The sequence below is a fragment of the Botryllus schlosseri genome, chromosome 10 (genome assembly GCF_051294905.1).
Source record: "Botryllus schlosseri isolate E-star chromosome 10, Bs_hap1, whole genome shotgun sequence".
NCBI classification, from domain to species: domain Eukaryota; kingdom Metazoa; phylum Chordata; class Ascidiacea; order Stolidobranchia; family Styelidae; genus Botryllus; species Botryllus schlosseri.
Genome location: NC_137245.1, coordinates 21,573,982 through 21,600,671, shown reverse-complemented (window position 1 = coordinate 21,600,671; position 26,690 = coordinate 21,573,982). Strand labels below are relative to the sequence as shown.

General features: G+C 42.0%; 1 protein-coding gene across 2 annotated transcripts; it reads left to right on the top strand.

The window, feature by feature from the left end:
* Positions 1 to 18,064, top strand: LOC145448976 (uncharacterized). Of its 2 annotated transcripts, XM_080327436.1 has the most exons (10): positions 1 to 153; positions 579 to 786; positions 3,188 to 3,338; positions 3,402 to 3,569; positions 5,645 to 5,892; positions 7,917 to 8,028; positions 8,206 to 8,318; positions 13,825 to 13,935; positions 14,004 to 14,124; positions 17,634 to 18,064. In XM_080327436.1, exons 2-10 carry the CDS (start codon positions 655 to 657, stop codon positions 17,687 to 17,689), a joined length of 1,212 nt encoding a protein of 403 aa, XP_080183562.1. In that variant the 5' UTR covers positions 1 to 153; positions 579 to 654; the 3' UTR covers positions 17,690 to 18,064. The 2 variants fall into 2 exon arrangements, with proteins under 2 accessions (XP_080183562.1, XP_080183561.1); XM_080327435.1 differs by lacking the exon at positions 1 to 153 and having other exon boundaries at positions 161 to 786.
* Positions 18,065 to 26,690: the final 8,626 nt, after the last annotated feature.

Genomic DNA, 26,690 nt, shown 5'->3' with positions numbered 1-26,690 from the left:
CGTTCTAATCTAACCGCGGTTGACGATTCCTATGATAAATGGCCTTTCAGCTGTACCATCAGAGTATGCTGTCGTTTGATGGCGTCCGAAGTTAATTTGCTAAGGCATCGAACAAACAAGGAGTCCTGCGAAGCTGTTCGGCAACGGAACGGAGTAGGTCGTGTGTATGTCGAGTTGTTGGTAGTGTAATACGATGTGATCTTACATGTCAGCGTGTTATTTAGTAATAGCTGTGAAACCAGATGAATTCTAATATCAACACTTGTGATGTGCTTTTAACTCAAAGCCATACCGGTAGTAGCGCAGATCGCATTGCATTGCAGCAGTAGAGCAGACAAAGAATCGTTTGACTACTCGTGAAATGAACTTATAGCAACAGAACAACAAGCAAATTAATATCAGCCGTGTTAGTCCAAATATGATTAACATAATCTTTTCTTCGGGCTATACTGTTACTCAATAATTCTTACCATATAAGCCAGATTGTGAGAACAGCGTAAGCGATGAAGAGCGAATCATGTGTTCTCTGACTGATCACAATCCTTGATAGAATTCACTGATGCTTATCAAAACTACAGGTGAAGGTGATGTACTTAAAGTAGCAGCCGTCGACCTGTGCGAACGACAGTGTTTGAAGCGATTGCTAGTGACAAGATGGCAAGCAAGAGTAGCACGACGTTACTGAGCGGATGGTTAACACGGAGGTTATGTAGACACTTCATTTCTCATATTCAGAAGCACTACAGTACTGCAACAGCTGGTACTGCTGTTTTGCCCACTAATCAGGTAATTCATACGATATCTGGTCGATTATTCATTACGATGTACTGTAATTGGGCAAGCAGAAACCATGATATTATCTCATGATTGTTTTATCCTGCAAGCCCTATTCCCTCAACAACAACTACCCTCCAACAACTATCTTTATACGTGGTTAAGCATTGATAAAAATATAATTTTAAGCTCTGAACGAATGTTCGATGAAGCATCAGTTACTGTGCATATGAGCTTTCATTACAGCTATCTTGACTTAGCGGGACCTGAGCAGTTTCCTGGATCCTGTTGGTCCAGGGCTCGAAATTTGTATCTGTCGTGTTATATCATAGTGTCCTCGGACACTACGGTTATATCCAAAGATGAACCACTGAAAAACCGATAAAGTCAAACAAATAGACGAGTGTCCCGATGAATATGTTGGGAAATATTAAGTGACAATCTCTAATTTCCCCGGAAGTAATGATAGTGGGAAATCTATTGAATGACTGCCTGCAAATGTAGAGCTAAAATGAGCATAGCAACACTGAACCTGACCATAAACCGCAACATGTTTTCACCAGCTTACCAGTCCATGTATCCCAAATCTCCCAATTTTGGACAAGCTCGATAGGGGCTCAAACCTTTCGTAAATCAACATAAAGTTTTTCGTGACGCAATTTTTTGTCATTAGATTTCTTGATTTTAATATGGGCATTGGGCACCCGTTTCCAAAAATTATATTGATAGTAAAAATTAATTACACAAAGGAGTCTAATTTTATTCGCAATTATGTGAGAATGGTATATTTCCTAGTATCGCTTGGGGCCGCTGGGTGGGTGCGCAGCCAACTGTTGCGGGACTATTAGGTGGTGGCACTTCGGTGCTGGCCATTTCCGCTACAGGCCACGCCAAGACATGAAGTTGCGACTACGCGAATTACGCTGCCAAAAAGACCAGCGGCGATAAAACGGTGGCCCAAAAAGACAACCCCATGCCATTCGAAGCCTTCGATATTGATATGTGCACTGTGCAGGTGCTGAAATGGCCGGGACCGAATAGTCCTGTTCCTGCGATGTGAGCGCCACTGTTAAAATGCGACCCGTGAAGAAATGTTAATTTCGAATCACGGGTCTCACGTAAGCAGTTTTCCGATTAGTTTGGTCTAGTACGGGTGCGCGATACCAACAAATTGATTGGTAACAATGGCCCCACTCGAAGTGAACCCAGGGAAGCTCATCAATAGTCTTAACAGTGTTGCATGAACTGATTAACATAAAAATGTAACAATTACCTGCCCTAAATTTTCGAAGTCGTCACTTCCATCATCCATTCCGGTAAATCTGATCATGTGGGCTGAGAGAGGATCAACATTGACAGTACTAATTCTATTGTCAAAATTTATTCATTAACTTCAAATAATGTGCGCACTACAGAAGAAATCCGTATAGAAAGCGTACAGAAATAAATAAATAAATAAGTCTCGGGCTAGAGAGTTACCTATCCGGCTTGTTCGTGAATCTCGTAATACCGCACTTGGTTCGGTACAGAAAGTGTGTGTGTGTGTGTGTGTGTGTGTGTGTGTGTGTGTGTGTGTGTGTGTATTGTGATTCGTATGTATAAAGGGTGACGATGAAATTGCCCGTAGAAGGGAAGAGGACGGGGAAAAGCCCCTTAGGAGCTGGGTTGAACATCCTAGGGTTGCATTTAAAACAAACATGTTTAAAACATGGCCCTTGTTTGAAACCTGTTTTTTATTGTTATTGTCTTTTCGTTAGGCATGGCGTCCCGAATATTTAATTGTGACGCCACGGTGGATTAACATTAACGATTGAAGATATAGGGTAAATGTGGCTCCTTTGACGAAGAAGGCTGTCATCACTATGCAGCATTTTAACAGTCGGCGGTCATCATCATCAGAAACGCCCTTACTACTAATTTACTAAATTACTACTAATTTGATATCTGTATTTACGTGCTGTAACCGTTGAACCGACGACGATTTCGAGGGTTCTAACGGGGCCCCGGTTCCAGCCATTGCATATAGTATAGGCCTATGTCGACTATTTTGTGCGAAAATCCTCCATAGGCTCATTCATACTGCATGTTTTTTTCGAAAATATTTACACAATTTTGACATAATTATACAACGCTTGAATAAAATAAACTTTTTTGAAAGCATTATTTAAACACTGTTTAAAACATGTTATAAACAAAGCGTTATAATGTTATTAAACACCATTTGTTTACAATGCAATTCTAGTCCTATGGGGTCCAAGACTCCAATACCAACGTTTTATGTGGTTGTGGGGTGTCGAAGTGCTTGCGTTTTTGTCACATTCATGATGCGTTATCATGAGATAACATAGATTTCATCTACTTTCGTAACGCTCATATGGCTATTTTCTAATTACTGTATTGGTCTTTTTATCAGCACTCTAATCATGAAGAATCAGCAAGGACGCAAAGTAGGAGAAGGCAACTGCCGAATGAAATAAAGCCGCTCTCCCATTTTCTGGAAGACAAGTTTGGGAGGCATCACACATACTTACGAATATCACTGACTGAGAAATGCAGTCTTCGATGTACTGGCACATTTCGCCTCATCGCCGAGAAGAACATGAATGATTTTGTCTTACTTTGTACAGGCACATACTGTATGCCGGAAGAGGGCGTGGACCTGACCCCGACAAACAAACTATTGTCTACTAAAGAAATTATCGAATTAGCGAAACTGTTCGTCCGGACGGGCGTTAAGAAAATACGATTTACAGGAGGAGAACCTTTAGTAAGGCGGGACATTTGCGACGTTATATGTAAGTTGATCTTTTTAACTAATATCCGTCGTTGGACATGTGTGGATGGGTAAATAATTTTTGCTTGATAATATAATATTCAGCAAATCACGGTGAATTGGCGGATGCAATAAAGCCACGTCAAAAACGTGTAACTGCCAATCTCGTTACAGTTTTTGTTTTTCTAGTCTCAATTTTCCTCCTTATATCTTTCGTATCAATGCAGCTGGCGCAATAGGGGGGGGGGAGTCAGTTTCCGTTGACATTGTGGGACGAAAAATATCTCGGTCGTTCGCTATGATAATCCAATCGTTCCACTCTATACTTATAATTGCATGCTGTCAGCTTTCTTCACACGCTATTAACTCCGATGTGCTCGAGTTATGGGATCTGTGACAATGACTTTCTGGAAAGCAAATTTCGGTTGACGTAAACACTTTTGTTTCTAACTTTCATCCGGAAGAAACTGGCAATCATTTCGAATTTTTATCTTTAATACTATCCCTGACTAGATATTTCAAATCAAGTGTGAATTTTGCAGTGTATAGACACACTAAGCGAAGTCAAGTAAGACATGCTAAGTGCTTCCCAACTAATTTTATCCAACAAGAGATTTTCCTAGATACAGAAATGCTGCAACCTGCATCATATTATAAGATGTGAATCTTATCGTTACGATGAAGTATTTGGAATCATGTCGTGCACTTTGAACGTGCGTTACCCAAACATTGGTGATTGGTTGTGGATTGTAATTTCAATGGTGTCTCACGGCAACTTCTACAACGTATACATTAAAGCAGCACTTCTATTCTTAAACATGCAGCTTCTACAACGGCGACTTGACGTATAGCAAACGAACGCAATCGCCATTTCTATCTTGTTTCCAATTGAGAGCGAAAGTTTCTTATACTTTGTCAACCTTGAAATAGAATAGGGTAGGCAAAGGCAAGGTTAATAACCATAACCATGCAAGTGACATTGATTGTTTATAATATTCTTATTTATCATCACATTTAAATGCTAATATTTGTACGTTTTGATGCATTACGATACCACGGTAGCTTTCTCACTTTAAAAGTTGTAAATTGCATCACTTCGTCAAGTCCCTGCTCGCAAACGAATGACGTTTCCGTCGATTATTGGGACTGAATTGAAATGAAATGCCATTTGATTTAAAAATTTGAGTAATTATTCGTTATTTTTGCTAATAATAATCATTCTTTTGCGCTTGCAGTATGTTGAATATTTGAGTGTGTATCATTAGTCTCCGGCTCCGTGTAATGTGTCTTTGGGCGGACCGTGTGGCGACCGATAGTGTGATAGCAGCAAACATTCATAAATATTTTTTGAGAGAGCGTTAATTATTGCATGTCTTGGGACGTAACGCTTGGACCAGTGTGCTTAGTAACCAAAGCTCTGCTGTTATCGATTGAAGGGGCATTTTGCATGTGGGAATTTTGGGTCCATCTGTCTCACATCTCTCCTACCCTATCAAAAAACTGTTAACCACAACGAAAGGAACTTGTATAATAATCGGAATCTCTAGATGCGAATCTAATCGGAGCGCTTAGGTGAATTTATTCGAAAGTTTCTACTTCGAAAGATTCTACTTCACATTTTAGAGCTTGCCGAATCATCAGTGATGATGACTGTAACGTTTACCATTCACCCTGCTCCTCCAGTCAGACCTCGAGAAATGAAATTAATCTGGAAGCTTTGCGTTAGGCTTGATCATCTGCTTTTCAATTTCCATCGTAATCGACGTAGCTTTTTAAAAAAAATTGCATACCACAAGTTGCAGTCGTTATCCGCCACAAAGGAAATGTTTTCTGGCGCACGCGGTCGAAACCGTGATAAGGCGTATAGAATGACAGCGCGTAGTTTGATGTTCATACCAACGCCAAAATCTCGAGAACCTGTCATTTCACTTCGAACGAGAGTGGAAAAGTGAATGTTTCGTTATTCGCAACATTCCATGCATCGTGGTGATTTACTGTTGTAGCATCTCTTTCGAGTTGGCGCATGCCGACAATGCAAAAACATTCTCAGGCCAACGTACCTTTTGAGTTGCTTAAAGCAATCAACAATTTTTACAGCTGAATTAAATTATTTGCGAAAAAACGATGAGACCTATGCACACCTTCAGATGTTGGGAATAACGACCAACGGAGTTGTACTCTCGAGAAAACTGCCGGGGCTACTAAAAGCGGGATTGGACTCGGCTAATATCAGCCTCGATACTTTGGTCCCTGAAAAGTTCACTTTTATCACGAGGCGCAATGGCTTCGATAAAGTAATGCGTGGCATAAAGGACGCGGTGGAGAGTGATCTTCGCACTGTTAAAGTGAGTATGTTTTTAAGCAGTTATACGCCCCAACCAGTAGATGCGGTATGGAAGTGAATATTTAATAGGCATGGAATTGAATTATGAATTGAAATTGGCATCACAATTCACAAATGTTGAGTAAAAACTCCGCTCTTCAGCAACATTTGCAAATAGATCTACAGAGCATGCTAATCAAACTAGATACCGGTACTCTGAGAAACCAGTTAGCCTTCGCATATCAAGCAGTTTAGGCGCTTTGTAAGATGCTGTTGTATTTCGTTTAGTTCATTTATCACGAAATCCTCACGACATCATCTCGTACTCCACTACACCTTAATTTACCACAGCCACCGCTTCCTTTAGAATATTTTTTCACGAACGCCCCCACTGCACGCTAGCCTTCCTTTAATCATCCGACCCTATCGATTTGATCGACAACAAAGATTCGCGCAATCATGCGTGGTGTGGTGGCGGCTTCATTAGTGACGCCATAATGACATGGTTGTCATCTTGCACTCGGTCGCTGTTGCATCTCTAGCAAGTAGCAAGTTCGACGCAGCGCGAACTATATCTTTCATACTGCAGGCATGACATTCGTCAGTCTTCGTGTTACACGTTGTGACTGCACCCAGATATGCTTACGCCATGTTCAAATTGTTCATTGCGCCCCTCTAAACAGTTGGGAAACGTTTCGACCTTTAGTGTGCGTTACCTAACTGAGGGAAGAAATTGATTATTGTAACTTTCAAATACGTACGAGTGACTCCGGCCATGAAGACTTCATTCATACCGGGTCTCCCTGCCAATACGATCTAATGCCAGGTTGGGAATTGAAAGTTATCTGATTTCATGACTTGCATGGTTGTTATTATTGCATCCGGTTATTTCATGGTTGACGAAATTAGACAGCCTCTCTCTATCTCTCTCATATGACCAAATGGATTTCTTATACCGATGTAATGCAAGTCATTTCGCACTATTCGCAGTATGTGCAATTGCGCAAATTTGGTCAATATTTAATATCCCATTTCGAGCATATTGTGGATTTATGGCCGTCCATGCTATTCATGCGATTGGCTACCTACAATACTATATTCAATTGTGATGAATAAACTGAACAGATGAACTCCATTATGACTTCGTTTATGTAAGTGCTTGTTAGGTAGCGGGCGTGTAAACAAGAGTTTATTGATAAAGCGGGGTCATAGTCATGCGTGTGTGTGTAAGCAGAGAAGGTGTTGGTCGCAAAATCGGAAAGCGGGAATCTGCAAACTTTACGATGCATAGAACGCACTACCATTGTACAGTGTACAACAGTCTGTAAACCCAGGCTTTTTTCTCATTGAATTCTTTTGTTGCACTTTATAGTTGGAATCATCGTGTCTTGTGCAACTTGTCTTCAAGTTTACCCGCATAAATGACGTAAGCGTTACGGATTACAGTCATTAGCAACTATCACCTTTGTACCTCTTCCGGAATCAAAATATAGAAGTGTTGGCGTGGTGTGACTCCGACTTTATGTGCGCTTCAAGCAAGTTTTCTGATGCACCTTCGCGCATACACACGCAGCCCCATATTCTCACTTTTGGCAGTAATCACGTGATTGCGCGAGAACAAAGATTGGTTCGCGACACTCTTGGGATGTTAATTCATTGCTACGGCCATAAACAAGTGGATTACTGTCATTGGGAGCATCTTTGGTCGAATGTTATCCATAGGCCAAGCTTATAAGAAAACCTTTACTTGCAATTCACAGGTCATTATCGGATCGGTGGTCGTGAGTTTGACACCCCTGGCCTTTAAAATCATGTCGCACCCAAAATAATTATTGAATATGCACTCGAAATATTGAGATTAGGCCTATCTCTGGGCAGTTACGTTTGTCAGTTTCCAAGACCCGATGCAATGTGAGATCAGTTGGCTATAATATGGCGAACTGATGACAAAGCGCTCTCAAAACTCAGAAATGGTGTGAGCAATATGACAATAGAGACAATATACCTCGAGCACTTGAATATTTAATCGTAATCGTTTGTTTACAGATTAACAATGTTGTCATGCGCGGATTAAACGATGATGAAATATGCGATTTCGTCCAACTAACCCAGCACCAACACGTCGACATTCGGTTCATAGAGTATATGCCGTTCGATGGTAAGTCGGTTTAATAACACAGTTTGGGCCCACCGGAAAGTTCAAAAGTTTGCCAACGCCCGGATACACCTCGAGATAATCGACAGGTGTGTTTCGTGCCAATATTACAACACGCGTTTGGCTGTAATGGTTTCCTGATGGCCGTAATTGCGACATCTGACACTCAATTATATATAGGTAACCGATGGAATTCGAATAAAATGGTGCCGTTCCGCGAATTGCTGTCCAAAATAAAGGGCAAGTGGCCGGACATCGAAAAACTGCAAGATTCTGCAAATGACACTTCGAAGGTACGGCCGATCCTCATGAAATTCGCCGCTGACCGCGGCAACATCTTGAGCCGCCTTTTGTTGCGTGTGTACCACGTAATAGCTATAGGGAGGCTTTGCTTCTCACGAATGCCGATTTGCCTCCCAAATCCTGCAGTATAATTCGCGCAACTGCAACATTATATCTGCGTATCGATTTCAATCTGTCGCACTGAATTGCACGTGACTTTGAGGAATCCTTCGGATAGCTCTGTGTCCCGCAACGTTAGGATTTTATATTCGAATCAGGCGCGTACCCAGGGGGACTGTTCTCGGATACGGTCCCCAGTTGCAAGACGCGATTATTTAGAGGAAAGTTCACACGTAAGGCGTCTGGTTTCCTGTTGATTACATCCACGAGTATTGCATTAAAGCGCGGCGTGGTATTTCTATGTTGCGTTTTTCGTTGAATGCTCGCTCTCTCGCCTATGTGGCGGAATCGTCAAGATCAGTGGTTATCGACGTTTTGAACTTGCGGACCGCTGAACTTTTAGTAAATCAAACTCCACTCAGAATGTAATTACTGCAAAAGTATCTCAAAACTAAGAATTGGGACTCTATTTTATTGAGAAATTTCCTGCTGTCTTCTTCCTATTGAAGTTTCTGCCAGGCAAAGTCCCGTTAAAACTACCAACTCTAATTATATTTACTGTTGGGTTTCTTTCGAAAGAAATGCGACTTAGCCATTCGCTAGATTCAATTATACCGCCAAATGCCGCTAAATTACCCCGTCCAATTTCGCTAAATTTTGTTTAAAAAGTGTTCCTTGCTTTCACATAATAAGTGATCTTGCAGGAGCTGTCGGGTACCTCTAGACCAGGGGTGTCAAACTCAACTTGCGTCGCGAAACTTCGGATCATCCGCGGGCCGCACCAGTCAATTATTCCAAAATTTTACCTCCAAATCCATGCCCTTGTTTATCAGTTGAATACTTCATTATCAAGCCTTTCTACACAATAGTATATTATCACATTATATTACGAATCATGGAATGGTTCTATTCTAGCTGCACCGTTATTCTAGGGTTACGTTATTCGCAAACGATGGAATTGGCAATATTACGATGACTGGGTGGTTGAATACAGTTATAGATCGCTAAAACAGTGGCTGTTCCCTTTGTTTTACCCGTAGGCCTATGCTGAAGTCAACCCTGCGTATGCATTGTGAGAGATTCAAGAGGTTTGATTCTAAGCGCCTATACGTCGGAATTCGCTTCAATATTATTAAATCGTGATTCGGGTTTCCCTCGAGAGCTGCGACCTTTTGAGTTGGAAGTGATGCAGAAGTGCAACTACAGATATTTGAATTATATTTCTGTGTAACTTAAGTTTTCAATGTAAACTGCATAGAGGTTCCGCTTTGGCGTTTTCGCTTCTGTGAATAACTAGTTATGGTCCCATTTTTCCCATAAAACTCTGAACTCTGTATGTACGTTTTTGCCTTCTGGAATTGGCTGTCAATGTCAATGTTAGCGACATGATGCAAATGGTCAAACCACAGCACCGCTGTCGGTGGTTTTAATGCTAAATTTGGCCTATGAGGTACTCTATATTTGCTATTGTGGGGTATTATTCAATCGAGACCTTTTATACTAAAAATCCCACGCATTTTTCATCCACTCAGAATTACTTCGTGGGCCGGATGCAATCGCTTGGCGGCCCGCGGGCCGTATGTTTGTCACCTCTGCTTTAGACAGTTTCGCACAACATTCTCATCATTGTGACGTAGGATAATTCGAACGTAGACCTTGAGCATTATCTATATATCATATTTTCGGCCGGAAAGTTGACGCGGACTGGCACCGGCACCAGGACGCACTGGTCAAGATTTAATTATATCGCTACGTTATCGCGAACAATAGGTGCACGCGTTTCTTCTTAATTCGCTGCGAGCTAAGTTTTCTGATCATGCAGCTCGTGGCTGGCAATAGCGCGGAGATGTAGGGTATAGTGCAGTGGTTCTTAACCTTTTTTCCTCCAGCGCCCCCTTTCAAAAATTATCGTGCTCCAGCGCCCCCCAACTTCATATTGTCAGGAATGTAATAAAGACAATGAGTAAGAGGGAGGGCCGTAACAGCACTTCGTCAATCCCCCCCTCCCCTATAAACGATTGCCTTGTGTACCCATAGCGTGATAAAACCAAACTTCTGAGGGCTTCGCCACCACGAACCCCATGGCGTGATTTCGATGGTCAGCAAAGTTTGTGTGGCCTGAATGATGCATGAATGAATAGGTGGTAATTAGTAATTACATATATAAGTCGCTATAAACTTTTTATCCTCTCAGCCCACGTAATCAGATTTACCAGTAGCCCTGAGTGAGCTGTTGTATAGGAAAATAAACGGCCCGTAAGTAATAGTTGAACATATTCGGACGTGCCCGTAGGTAAAATTATTCGTTACCAGGGCCGTAACAGCACTTCGTCAGCCCCCCCCCCCCCCAAACAAAAAACGTTGGTCCTGGGCCCCAATCGGGCGATGAACCAAACTACCAGGGTACTTCACCCCGAGACCCCCATTCGGCTGTCCGCTATTTGCTGATACTAGGTATCTACATTGGGTGTCCATTTACTGAGGCAGCTACTCTCGCCTAGACGCGCGAAGCGCGGAAAATTTCACTAATTAATGATTGAAATTGGTCAATATGATCGGGAATTGGATGTAAATTGAGATCAATTTTTATCTTCTCTCTGCTCCCGTAAACAGATTTACCGGTAGAGCTGAGTGATGTGTGTTTGAAAAGGTAGGACCCCTCAATAATAATTATAGATCTTCGGGCGTATACCCGTTGGCAGGAACGAAACGTCACTTCGTCAGGCCCCCGAAAAAACTTGGGTCTTGGGCTCCCATAGGGTGATAAACCAACCGCCCCCCCCCCCCCCCCACACACACACATCACGTTGTTCGCTTTTTCCACGGAATCAGCTGTACTGTTTAGCGAGCCAGTGCGAAGCGCGAAAACTTTTGATAATTCATGCTAAAATCGGTCAGTAAGACCGGGGATTGCAAATATATTGCTACCAATTTCTTGTCCTCTGTGCTCACGTTACCAGATTTACCGGTAGAGCTGAGTGAGATGCAATGTTCCCTCAAAGTTGCGCACGTGCGCAGTGCTGACACCGTCTCTGCGTACAGAAAATCTACGTTGCTCACAACAAATCCGAAGTTAGGACCTTTTTTTTAATCGTCGTTACGCACTGTTGTCCAAGGGTCAGCGCAGTGACTTGTTGAGTGTGCGCAGACTCATCAAAACTTGAGGCGAACATTGTGAGGTGTCTTGGAAACTGTAGGGCCCGTAACTAATAATTAAACATATTCGGGCGGGCGAACCCGTTGATATGACTTCGTTGCATGATGTCATTTCGTGACCTCCTGTCTGCAATATCAAAAAATATAGAATCGCCCAACAGGGATATCGCCCAACAGGAATATCCCTGTCGCCCAATCGTACTAAACTAAGAGACACACACGATTTCAAATTGGTATTTCTTCACTGGCATATAATTTTTCCCTGCCAGATGGAATTCGTGTTCTTGGGTGCAGATTGCCAAGACAGGAACATTCGGTGCCAGTCATTTAGGCGCCCATGGACAATTAAACCTATATGTATTTTGAAGGCTATATATAACGAAGTTTTCGGTGTTAATTTGCTCTGAATACTCATTAAGGATATGTTCTATCATCACATCATCTACTGCGAAGCCATTTTTCTCCAGCGCCCCCCATACCGCCCCCCTGAGCCCAGCGCCCCCCATATCGCCCCCTGAGCGTTTCCGCCCCCCTTCAAAATCGCCAGCGCCCCCTGGGGGGCGCTGGGAGCAAGGTTAAGAACCACTGGTATAGTGGATCATTGGGTTGTCGTATATCATGCGCTTTAATTCAGTTTATACTGACTCACTGCACTTCAACGTACAATCTATTCAATTCGGCGCGTCTGGTGTCTTGGCGTGTTGTCGTATGCCGAACGCCGCATCACATTTCGTGCGACTAATCAACACAAGCATGTACTTTGAGAAACCTGTATTTCATTCGCCGGTTGTATGTAAATTAGCTTGATTCACGCCCATACTCCGAGGCAGAGACAGGAAGGCTTTGTCTCGTGCGTCTGGATTTTACACAGCACACATTCCATGCAATCAATGTCTGGTGAATTAAGTTGAGATATGTGTATTGCTGTGTAACGATTAAACGCTAAGGAGCAGCGAAATAATGACATATCCCGCGAAGATAGCGTCAAGACGGAGATGAGCGGTGCTCGTTTCGTTATGAGGTCACAAAAATTACAGTTCAGTCCCCTTATTGCCGGCAGGTTACGCGCCTGTTCAAATCATTGTGTGTGATATTCAATTTATTGAAGAAATACTCTGCCACTCCGGCAACTTTGTGTGATTCAAGCAGTGACTCATCCTTAGGTCAAAGTATTCAGCGTCTCTACTCAAGTACAAGTAAAAAATGAACGGCATGAAAATTACTCAAGTAAGTAGTTACAAAAGTAGATTTGGTAGATAGGTCGCATACTTTTGTCATTTGATAGGTGGTGGCCACTTACAAAATTACAGGGTGCATCTTCACGACCAACGCAAAATGACCGATGACACTACAAATAGGCGGGCTTTTCGAAATATATTCACTTATTCAGTTACCCTGATATAAAAGCTCTTTCTCCGCGTTGTCATTACGGCTGCCCTCATAACAGTGGTGCAATGATATCCCGAACTAATTTCTACTTTCACAAAATCCGAAGTGTATAAAAGTAAGTTGTTTAGCATAAACAAATGTTCAGTACAAGCGGAAGTAGTTTACAAACATAAAAAATTAAAAATACTTCGTCACTGACGTTCCCTGAATTTATGCCATCTACGCACTGCACTGCAATCTACACTGGTATTACGCAATGGATTCGGTTACTCCTATTTTGTCGTTTTGAGGTTTGTATACTCATTGTGTAGTCGTCCCTTCTACTTAATTTGCGGCGTCTTTTGCCTCGTTACCGTCGGCGCGTACCTGCGCCGTACTAGATCGTATTACGACGTTGGAAGTTCTCGCTTTATTACGGTATTTTACCGGCATTATGCCGATATGTCGTTTAAAGCCACTCTATTATGTGCGTTATGCAAAGTAAAAGCGCTACTGGACATATCTTTGCATGGACCTCGAAGGATGCATCAGCGTCATTCCTTACTCCTTACATGCGCAATGCTCATTGGGGCGACAAAACTGCTTTTCGTGCAAATAAACCAGATATATTTAGATATCCCTGAAGTAAACGCATAGCAATGTGAATTGCTACGTTTCACGTTCGCCTCGCACATCATTATTGAAGTTTACTGACGTAGTTATGCAGTGTCACACTACAGATTTTCACGCACGATCGATTCTCATTGTTACTATGCAACATGGCTGTTTAGTGTTTACCGATGATAAAAAGGGGGCTGGGTGTTATCAAGCTCAATAATATGTATATGTATTGATTTGTATATATCTCTTTAGGCGTACAAAGTACCCGGATTCAAAGGTCAAATCGGATTCATATCGTCGATGTCGGACCATTTCTGCGGGACCTGTAATCGCGTAAGGATAACTGCTGACGGAAACTTCAAAGTAAATCGCCTATTCCGCCCTACTGATATGAGTGCGTGTGGGGATAACCGAGTGGGCTATAATCGCAGGTTTGCCTATTTGGCGGTAATGAAATATCACTTCGCGACGCTTTGAGGTCGGGCAAGTCGGAGGACGAAATGCTGGCCATCATCGAAACGGCCGTGAAAAAGAAGAAAGCGCGCCACGCAGGTGATGAAATTTGCGGTGCTTACATGCCTTTCAATTTGCATACTAGCATGATTAACATGCTCGGTCTCGGTTCATGTTTTTGTATACACTATACATTTGCCGCGTGCTGTCGTGGTCTTACCTTCAAGTTGATTTCATGGATAAGCGCAGAGCGACCTGGAGTGCGTTGTGGTTTGCTGGTTTCGTAGCGTCGGGAGGTGCTAGTAACATGTTGGTTTTGCTAGTTTCGTAACGGCGGGAGGTGATAGTGCCGTGTCGGTCGTAGGAATATATCTCACGATCGAGTAATTTTCGTACCGTACCGGATATCTTGTCTGATTGTCAATTTACTTTATTCTAGAAAAGGGGCGGGCAACTTTCCAGTCGGCTGGCCGGATATAGGGAAAATTAGATACTTGGCGGGCGGCATTCCTGAATCGATACATAAATCGCCTATACAAGGAATAAATCGTATAATTTAACCTTCAAGTTTATAGTATAGAGGCCCAAAACATTATATTTATTGGAATTATTTGCCAAATGTTCTCCAATAACTGTTGAAGTCAATGAGACATCTGTGGTCCATCAAAGTTGCCAGCAGATTCTTTGAACTCTGACTGCATGTCAGACGTTGGTTGGTTGGTTTGTGGTATTCATGGTGTTTGTCGACTACTATGGTCATTTACACCAGGCCGATATTCTTTTTATTTTCCGTAACTGCCGACTTATAGCACGGCCCACCTCTAGGCTTTTTGTAAGACACCGCTGACGCGGATGATGTGGCGATGTGCATGTCAGACGTAAAGACCGTTGGAACAGAATGCACGTGAACGCCAGTTAGATTGTTAATGTTCATGGTCGAAAATATTTGCTCGCAAATGTATGTAGACCCGCGGGCCACATTATCAAGTAAGAACGGAAACTGCGGGCCATTCAAAATCCCGTCGCGGGCGGTATGTTGCCCGCCCCTGCTATAGAAGGAAATAGCTGTAGTCACCGAGGCTTGCCCTACTTTATCGTAGCTGGAGCAAAATGGCGTTGGAATCATGAAATTGTAGAGTAGCATTCTTGGTATTGCTCGCACGACCTATTTTCTCTCGGGCTATGTCACATGATGAAGCCGTGACTTCGAAGAAAATTAATTACTTTCCCGGATTGTTAATAATTGAAACGGAAACATCAAATTACAAGATTTGTATTCCGCGGTGTTTGGTTTCGTCAGAATAAGCGATCTGCTTGACAACGACTGGCCGTTAGAGCTCCCGTTCAGGACCGCTATACGGCCTACACGCCTTTATGGTTGGCCCTACTGCGGCTGCTTGCCGAAATTGTAAAACTTGGTAGCCCATATATGCGTGACCTATATATAGAACCATAACCAGGAATGGCATACTATTTCAAAATAATAGCTACCGTAAGTCAAATTGGCGATGACGGAGCCGGCCGCAGATTGGATTATTGCGACTAATGTTTAACGACTTTCAGTTTGAGAACCCTTGTTACCATGTCATGATATAAATCCTTTAGTGGCTGGCATATCGAACCAGCTATATCGCGTCCGCTTCGTCATGCTGTCACATGCGTTTTCTGCGGGAGAGGCGTAATTGCGCATTAAATTAGGACAAGTATCTGTAGCGATTTACGCCGAGTCATAGTTGATACAAAGTTACTGTTACTGCAACAAGCTCAAGGATCGGGACATTTTTGTTCCAATTATAGTAACGTTTTATCGGATTCGACACATCCCAAGGTTCATTTATTCGCCAGCAAATGTGAGTTTTTGATAATGATTAGGAAAAGAATTGTTACTAAACCGGTCTTACGCTGTCCGTATCGGAATGAAACCACCACTTCGGTCGGTGCTATACCTGCATCTGCATCCACATAAACTATTACGGCCATGTCAAATGCAAGGAAAAAAAGGATATGTCATTTACAATTTACTCACAAAATCCCAAGGTTATCTTCTCATCTCATCGATTGAATAAATTTGAAATATGCAAGTTATGTTAGGATTATTTCTATTCTGTCCACCCGCGAAACTTTGAATTGCGAACGAAAATCGCCATTGCTATTACGACTTGATATGTGGAGTAGCACCTTTTCCAATCCCGTTACCAGTAGTTGTAAAGACATCGTGTTTCGAATTCTGGCTTCGAAAGCTGCGATCAGATTTGTTGTTTCGAAAGCCAAGAAGAATGATGAAAACCTACGATAACTTAATTTAACTTGAGTTATCGTAGGCCCCGAAACCGACAAATGTCCTAAAGATTGAACAACATCACACCCGGAAGCTTGCCGGTCGCGTATTGTAATGTGAGTTTTCTTCATATAATGTGGAATCCGTGTTACGCTGTGACATCAAAATGAATCTGTGGCATATCTTCATTTTCCCTCATCCGTACCATCAAATACCCCTGTATGTCTCGCCTGTGTGTACCCATTTTCATCAGAGACTAGATAGTCTTGAAGTTTCCGATGTTCATGAACTTCGGACGACGCATGGATTATATCGTCGATTAGTATAGATCAGTGGTTCCCAACCTTTTTCGACTCATCGCCCCCTTTTCAAGCTCAACGCCGATCATCGCCCCCCATATTTTGTGAACCGAAAAGTCGGTATACAATCTGTAGTCATCGGCGGGTTGACTAAAAAAAAAAAAGTCAACTTTTCGGATCGTTGTCGAATTTGCAACCAAATTTTCGTGAGTTGACCAAAAAAAAGGTCATTTCTCCGAATTGACTCCAATTTAGCCGTTTTAACGCGTCATCGCCCCCTTCGCTATTTTCGCCCCCTGTCGCCCCCTTTGTCCATTATCGCCCCCTTCGTCATTTTCGCCCCCCTAGGCCGCCAAATCGCCCCCTGGGGAGCGATATCGCCCACGTTGGGAACCACTGGTATAGATTATTGCTATAACATGCTCGAGCCTAAGCATATATGGCATTCTGCGGAGTTACTGCTGAAACACGACCAAAAGCATACACGATATTGATATCTATCAATACTGTCGTTCGGTGTTTTGCTGGATCCGAAGCATTTACGACATGCAGCATGCAGTAAAATGGCGTGGATACGACCTGTATTACCGCGCTACTCGTGATTTGCCGTTCTTGCGCGGCACGTGCTCTCTGGCAACATAACAGCCAAAATCACGAAAGCAGAGGAGACAACTCGATGTATTCAGTTGTATCGGAACCACGACATGCAATATATAGTAAAATGGCGGTGTTCCGAACTGGCTTGCCGCGCCAATCGTGGTCTACCGCGGCACATTCTCCTTGGCTATACATGACAGCCAAAATCACGAACGCTGAAGAGATAATCTCGATTTAATCGCAACAAAGATCGCGGTGACTGGCGTTTACAGTGAAAACGTTATAAGACGATAACAATCACAGATTGTGATTGAAGATACACGCAGATAACGCCTGAGTAATTTGAGGCATCAACAAAAATTGCTATGAGCATACCCGTTAATCGTTCTCACGAAACGTATTTCAAACAAATAATCCCCATTGCGTCATTTCAGGTATGTTGAACTTGGCCGAAATGAAGAATAGACCGATGATATTGATCGGTGGATAAAAGCCGCAGCTCCGGTGGATTATGTGTCAAACTGCAGCAGTTGCATCTCAGCACCCCTAACTTTTATCATGGTGCATTCCAAGTTGACCGAAATGCCATTCCATTCGTGATACGCACGGTATCATCGTCATCGTCACTGTGTTCGTAGCAGCACCATGGATCGGAATACAGAGAAATACCTATTCGTTCCAATTACGCTTTGTGTTGTGGTACATTTTAAACTTTTCTTCGTGTACGGCTTTGCTATTGTTGGGTGATTTTACGTAAGTTCCTAATTAGATAATTGCTTTGTGTCTCGACTTAGTCACTATCTGGACCGGTACATTGATTACGTGTAAAATTGTTCATAAATTCAAGATTTAGCGACGTGCCGCATCCTCGTGGTATTTTGCTAGAGAGCGTCTTGATTTCTCTTCGTCACGCCTCGAGTGGCCCATGCTGTTTCGCAATTGCGCGTGTCGGACTGAGCTGTCCCTCTTAGCACGTGCGCCCTCGGGCAATGTATCACATATCGAATAAGTAGGGCAAATTCTATGCAACAGACGTCGCTGTTCATTTTCTATTCACCGCCCAAACATCGCATCTACAACCAAGATAACCTGCACATGCACAATTGTACTCTACACTGAAAACCAACAGGGCCATAACGACCTAGCAGGGTCAAGCGTATGGAGCTTTCAATCATCTTCAATTTCGGATCTTGTTTATGTGTCTGATCTCCGTCGGACAGCATCTTGTTCGTGTTAAGAAGCCGGGACCGTAGAAATCACTACAACTGATGCAATTTCCCATTTCCTCTTGCCGATCACTAACAGGAATAGCAGGAACTCCGCAACACAATTCAGTCCGTCACTCCACGCATCCCAAAGGCAAAACAATCATGCACGCGTGCCAAATGCAAAGAGAGATGGACCCGTTTGTTCAGAATCGAGAGCTTGTGGGGCGTCTTCAGTCTGGGCCAATCACACGCCAGCTCCTCAAGGTCACATTTATACCTCAACTGTAGCTGACTCGTACAATACAATCATATCCAGCGGAGTAGTAGGCTAACGCACGTGCGAGTTCTGTCGAAACGAATCGGATACAGACATAATGACTGCAAGCAATTTAAAACAGAGATTGACCCGTTTGTTCAGAATCGAGAGCTTATGGGGCGTCTTCAGTCTGGGCCAATCACACGCCAGCTCCTCAATGTCACATTTATACCTCAACTGTAGCTGACTCGTACAATACAATCATATCCAGCGGAGTAGTAGGCTAACGCACGTGCGAGTTCTGTCGAAACGAATCGGATACAGACATAATGACTGCAAGCAATGTAAAACAGATTATGTGTAATCCGTCACTGTACAAGTGCATGTGTAGTGTGTGCATCTTGTCAAGTCGTGACCGGCACGGTACAGTACTTCAATTTGTTAGTATATGGCAATGAACGCGTGTATTTTGTAGCATGTTTTCAATCGCCGACACTTCTGTGGCATCAAATTAGTGACCATTAATACACCTATCGTAGTCTCTACTAATGCTATTTATAGGTGTATGTCTGTCCTTCGCAAAGATGTGCAGATTAACACGAAATTCGATTGACCGTGCAACACCTAGCCTACTTTGCAGTGAGCAATATGTTATTGCTCGTTGACAGAAGCGTGTCTCGTCACGAGGTCGCAAAAATCTTTCCTGCCTCCAGCGAGATGTTATCTACCCAGATGTTTGCAATGTTGCTTACCTTGACCTTGGGACTACGCTGATACGATCTAGTTTATTTATCCACCGCCAACACTAAACTTATCGCATGGTCCACGGTAAGCAGTCGTACACCTCACGGTAATGGCGCTCAACGGACGACGTTCAACCAGCTATATTTGTGTGCGAAGCTTGTTGCCAGTACTGGTATCAATAATATCGGCGAACAGTTATCTAAAATCAGGGCCGTAACAGCACTTCGTCAGCCTCCCCAAACTTTGGTCTTGGGCCCCCCATAGGGTTATAGACCGAACTTCTGGGGGGATTCGCCCCCCAGACCTCCCTCTGGCGATGCCCTGCTTACCGCTATTTATCATATTCGTTCGGAGTTAGTTTCGTGATTCAGCTTTTGTCGCCTAAGCGCGGGAAATTTCTAGAATTCATGATTGAATCGGTCAGTATGATCGCGAATTGCATATATATTGTTATCAATTTTTATATTCTCTCTGCTCACGTAATCAGATTTGCCGGTTGAGCTGAGTGAGGTGTGTTTGAAAAGGTAGGACCACTCAATAACACTGGTCAACACATATTTTTAGGCAGACAAACTAAGAGTGGTTTTGGGGGTTCTGAAGGCCACTGATTCCGAATATGACCTTAGTTTATTCAAATTGGCTCGTGTTCTTGAGATAAACCATGGGGCTATTTTGACCAAAATCGCCCATTTTCGCGGCAATGACTAGATATAAAATCGGCCCAGTCATACCATAAAGTTTGAAAATCCAATCTACTTGCTATTTTTACACACAGAAATCAAAATACAGCAACAGCACTATATTTAGGTTGATATATTTATCATAGTGACATACTCTCACGGATATCATGTACGCAAATAAACTCTAGTCATGTTTAGGCTATAAGTATTTACCTAGATACTCAAATAAAGTGGCATTAATTCAATCAGTTTTACATCAACCACCAATTGTAAATTTGAAATAATCAGTTGGAATATAATATTATTAATCTGTTTTAAAGCGCAATTGTTTTATTGTACGATTTTCGCTTGTGAGCTATTTAGTGCAGTTTCTCAAAAGGTTCCGGAAATGGTATGCCATAATATGTTCAATTGTTCATCTCATCTGCCCTGATATCTTTCTTTTGTTGTTCTGATGTCTTGTTAGAACCTCTCCCCTTGCTAATCAACAAGATGATCAGGAATTATATCAAGATGACTGAACAGGAAGTTAATGTTTTTGCTCATGTTTGTGCTCAAGATTTCGAAATGCATCTACGAATTTTTGGACCAACTGTTTGTAGTTGGGTGCTTTGTGATCATCAAAAAGGTTTTATTTACCACATCTTAAGAGAAATTACATGTAGTAAACTCCTTCCAAATGTGAAATTGCAATCTTTCTTTCCAATTCGAATATACCAGATATCATATTTAAGCTTGTCGTTTGTTAGGGTTACTACGTATACCCACTTTGTTGACTCGGCGGAAAAATTATCCATTTACCAGTCAAGAGGAATGAGACGAATTTGAGTATTACAGTTAAGCTTTTCAAGGACAAATTTTATAGTGTTATACTCCTCTTTAATCTTGGTAGAATGACCAATTAATACAGAGGAATATGTATTTCCGTTGTGCAAAAGTACAATTTTTAGGCTTCACAAACTGCTTTTTTGACAAATAAATATCTCGTATCATGTCATGTTAATATTGACAGAATGACCGAGCTCGACATGAGGGTTCTTCATAGTCAATTATTTATTTATGCGCAGTATAAAATTAGAAAAAACTAGCAACTGAAATATTTAAGGGTGACTACAGTAATTTTGGGCTTTTTTAGGGGTATAAATGTCTTCTGACAAAGAGCCAATCTGACAAAATGAATGTGATATTCGTAATCAGCAACCTCGAAAACCCCAGAAACGGCTCTCAGATGTTCTGCCTAAAAATTTTTTTTTCATTTTGTTGACCAGTCTAATAATTAAACATCTTCGGGCGTATACCCGTTAGCAGGAACGAAACAGCACCTCGTCAGGCCCCCAAAAACGTGGGTCTTGGGCTCCCATAGGGTGATGAAACGACCCCTCCATCACGTTGTTCGCGTTTGTCACGAAATCATCTGTACTTTATTGTGAGCCAGCGCGAAGCGTGAAAGTTTTCGATAATTTATTATAAAATCGGTCAATCAGATCGGCGATTGCATTTATATTATGCTATCAATTTATTGTCCTCTCTACTCACGTAATTAGATTTACCGGTAGAGCTGAGTGAAGTGTCTTGAAAACGGAAGGGCCCGTAAATAATGATTAAACATCTTCGGGCGGGCGGACCCGTTGATATGACTTCGTTACATGATGTTATTTCGTGACTTCCAGTCTGCTATATCAAAAAATATAGAATCGTCCAAACGTAGGCTTCTAAACTAAGAGACGCACACGATTTCAAATTGGTATTTCTTCATTGGCATAAAAGTTTTCTCAGCGGGATGATATTTGTCTTGTGAGGTTCAGATTGCAAAGACAGGAACATTCGGCGCCAGTCATTTAGGCGCCTATGGACAATTAAACCTATATGTATTTTGTATATATAACGAAGTCTTCGGTCAGCATAAAGTCATAGACCTTTTCGGCCGAGGTTTTCTCGCTGCCGATCGTTCTGGCACACTTCTTGGAGTCGCATGTTATATGGACCAAAACTTGATTGGTGGGTCGTGGCGCGGTAATGGCCCAATACCCAATAATAAAGATAAATGACTACTTGAATTCGCGCACAGCGCGAAAAAATTTTGAAAAAATTGCATAAATTTTCAAAAAATACTCTATGATTTATGCTAATTCACGAAATAATTTTGGGCCCCCTTCGAGCTCGGGCCCCCCTAATTGGGGGGTTTGGGGTGCGGAAGTTACGGTGCTGTAAAATTTATTCTCTGCCTTGAACGCGTCGGGAAAGTGACAATGGTTAAGATGCGATGAAGCGTCACCGCGATATCACAGAGATCTATTATTGGCAAGAGTACTTTCCATGAAAATCTTTTTGCTCTAGTTCAAATACGATGATTTTTCTGGGGGAAATGGCTGCTATATGTTTTTCACAGTTCCGAAATTGAAACCACATCATATTTAGAGCGTGTGCCTCTTTAAATTTATTAGCATTTTTAAGTATTGTCACTCTCTACGTGGCTGTTGTTGTTTTGGTATCCATGGTGCTTCGACCAGAGGTGGTCAGTAGCGAAGTACTTCTACCTTTTCGCAGTATTAAAGTAGTTTTTGTCTTCTTGCAGTACTTACTTAAGTAAATCTAAGTATCCGCTAAGTCTACTTGTATTTCGTAGCATTTTGTGATTTACTTACTATTTAAAGTTTGTTAAGTAGTAGTGGTAGTAGTAGTAGTATGTTCGTCCGATGATAGAGAGACTGAAACAAAAGAAAATTGGGTCTGTTTTCACGGAATACCAAAACGAGACTTCAATGTTCACAAAAGTTAGGTAAACTCTAGAATTTCCGTCCTGGATCTAGCGGAATAGATGTGAAGTGAAAAATATGTTTTCACGGAAGTATCGGTCATCGTATCGTAATGTAGCATCTACCGAGCCGCACAGGGCGTGTTTTAATCTGGAAAATGTGGTTCTTGAATTTCTACCACGAGACCCCGTTTAGCTATTTAGCAGACCGCCTGAAACTTTCTGGACAAAAGACATGAAATATATTTTCCACTTCTTGAAAATTGTATTTGTAGGCTATTTCGTCTTACACGGTATCATTACTTCGAGTTCTTCTAATTAATTTGAGGTAATCAGTCTGAGGTACATGCATATTGGGATGTAGAAGCACGAGCCGATCTCTATTCACCGTTCGCTCATATCAGTTTCCGGCTTTGAACAGTCCATCCGAGCGTAGGCTATTTATGACTGCTTTGTACAACTACCTACTTGAGTAGAGTTAAAGCGATTTAATTCTACTTCTAGTTGAAGCAGTGTTGGGATGACTCGAGTCAGACTCGAGTCAACTTTTTCGTATGACTCGACTTGACTCGAGTCACTTTGCAAAAATGACTTGACTTGACTCGGCGTTTCAAAAATGTGGATTGACTCGTGACTCGGAGCAAAATTTACGAGTCAATTTCAAGTCATCAAGTAAACGGTGTCGACTAAATCAATGTAGGCCCTATTTTGTGCGTGGTCGGATAATTCACGATACGCCGTTGTCACTTATTGTGAGAGCAATCAGTCATTCACCGATTGTACGTTACACTGATCCTCACAAATACACTGACCGCAAACGAAATGATCACAGTTTCGTTGTTGTTGTAGTAGCAGATTAATTTAATAGCAACGAATCGCTGTTTAATGGACGGCTCTGTCCTTACATTGCACAGCACTCAACTTTACCAACCCTATATCAATTTCTTTCAACTTCTTGAGGCTTCGTATTCTATCCTCTATTTTTGCTGATAATAAGAGAATGTAGCATGTAGCTCAGAGTTGTCATACTCAACTGACGTCGCGGACCGGATTCAAATATTCAGATCACTCGCGGGCCGCACCAGTCAAATGATTCCAAAGTATTACTAACTCTTAACTCAATATATGCACTTTTTCGCATTCTCGGAATTGGGTGTCAATGTCAGCGATTTTCTCCTGACGATGACTAGAAATCACTACTCCACTGCCGGGTGGTTATAATGTGGCCTATGAACTGAACATACTCGAAATTTGCTATCTTGAAGGAATATTTATTAGTAGTATTTCTTACTACAAATTCGAGAAATATATTGGATAAAATCAACCTATACTCAGAATTGCTTCGCCTGCAGAATGAAATCATTTGGCGGGTCGTATGTTTGCCACCGCCTCTATGTAGCTATATACAGTTACTGACGTATTTTATTAGCAGTTCTACGCGTGCGTGAGCGATGCAACGTATTTTTGCATGTATATTTAACTTTATATTCGTTATTTGATTCAAGATAAATGACCAATTGATCTCTCTTTAACACAGCTAGTAAAATAATGAATTTGAATGATCACTCATACTTCGATAATTCAAGTTGACTTGAATTGTGACTTGACTCGTGACTTGACTTGACTTGACTTGACTCGAGTCACCTCCAAAAAACGAGTGACTTGACTTGACTCGAGTCACCTTTGAAAATCGATTGACTTGACTTGACTCGAGTCAAAATGTGCAATGACTCGAGATGACTCGTGACTTGAAGGTAGTGACTTGATCCCAACACTGAGTTGAAATATGTTGAGGTTGCTTTTAAAACCACTACTTCTACTTCTTCTTGACTGTAGCTTTCTTCACTACTTTGACCATCTCAGGTTTCGACTACTACCGATTCATATGTAAACCGGTGCTAAAACAAAAAGTGACACAGAGTCACAACATCAAACGTGACGTATTTGATGAAATTGCATGTCAGCGAATTGTGTCCTCCTTAATCACAGACTAGAGCGATTGTAAAAGCTGTCAAGTAGTACAAAAAAAACAGTTGGAAACCACTGACTTAGAACTACAGCAAGATCAGCCAATAAACCGGTGACTCAGCAGACGTAAGCACGTACGGTCATGAGATTGCCACTCTAAACTACCAGCTACTATAATAGCGGTCGATCAACAGCCCCTTGACCCACAGTGCAGAGATGTAATGATTAGTAGTAAATAACCCACCTAAATCGGGACGTATGGCACGCCCTTGCTAGCAATAGGGTATTTGCTTCCCCGACCACGTGACAAGCTTCCGAGTTCCGTTTTAGTGGTGGGGATGCTATTTGAGAACTTGGAAGACAATTTTAAAGCAATGATGTAACGTAGCAGATAAATTGTATAATGTATAGCTAAAACATATGCAGTTAATGTCGAAGTCAAAAATTAAGGGGAATAAGCCGCAATTGGCCCTCGGTTACGCCAGCACTTGTTGCCCATGCCCATACAAAGCATCGCAGTCGCATTATGGCAATGCTTGGCGAATCGCATAACTGAGATTTACATCCTATATTTGATCTGAACGTACAATTTTGAAGTCAGTTGAAGTTCGACTATTTCCTGGATAGCCACTTGAATGTGTGCAACTGTGCAAACCATAAAAACTTATTTTGTGCTCTTGTCTGCCATACTGCGGAATTTTGATCCCAAGTGTAAAGATTGGCAATTCCGTCGCCAATATTTTATTCATCATCATCGTTGGTTTATTAGCAATTTTATCAGTTCAATACACCACAAAACTGCGATACAATGAAAAGATAGGAAGGTGTCGAAGCGACTTGGCGTAGTCTATGGAATCAGGCACCCACCGTTGCCTAGGCCCTAGGGGATGTAAAGAGTAGGGATGGTGTGAACGTGAGGTTCACGTTCGTGTTCTGTGTGTGAACCTCGGAAATTTAGAGGTTCGCGTTCACAACAGAACCTTGGTAGGTTCTGCACTGTGAACCTTTTTGGTAAATTGTAATTTGCACTTCGTTATAAGATCTCTTTGGTTCAAGTTTATTGTATTTCAACTGCGGGTCACTATGCATGGCGCTGGCAGCATAAAGAATCAACACTAAACGAGCATGCACCATGACAACCTTAAAAGTTTTACTTGCTTTTTTGTCATCAAAAATTTCTCGAAATATTCAGCGTTCCGTTTTGAATATTTAGTGACTCTCCGCTGTGAGCTTGACCCGCAATCACACAACATCACGAGCGATATACGTAGTCAGCGAATGATGCTTATTCAACCAATCAATGACATTGATATCGTTTTCTGATGTAAAATATCGAGTGGGCGTACGGGGTCAATCTTGACTTCATATCTTTACTGTATCATTAAAACCAAATCCGTGCGATTAAGGTGCTGGCTACTGCTATATAACTTGTTGTTTATGGTATCGGTAGCGAGTATAGAAACCCGTTTTACACTCTGCTCAACATCAATGTAGCAATACTCAGACTCCGAACACATTGTCCGGTCTGGCTAAGACCATTGAGGCGTAAGCTTATATTTCATGGTAAGTCCTCGTCGAAATTGTTGGCAACGCGACGGAATGTATTGATTTTATGAGATTATTACATCCTTTGATAACCGCGGTTGATACATTTAGCGACGTTTAAAACGCCAATATGTAGCCTACTACAGCAATGCGACATTATGTGGCCCGAGTCTTCGCTAGGTATCGTGTACATTAATATAGGCTATCACTTCATTGAAAGATAGGGTTGGAATTAGCAATATGACGTCACGAGGTTCACGTTCGTGTTCACACAGAACCTTTCAAAAAGGTTCGCGTTCACACGAACCCGAACCTTTCAGAGGTTCACACCATCC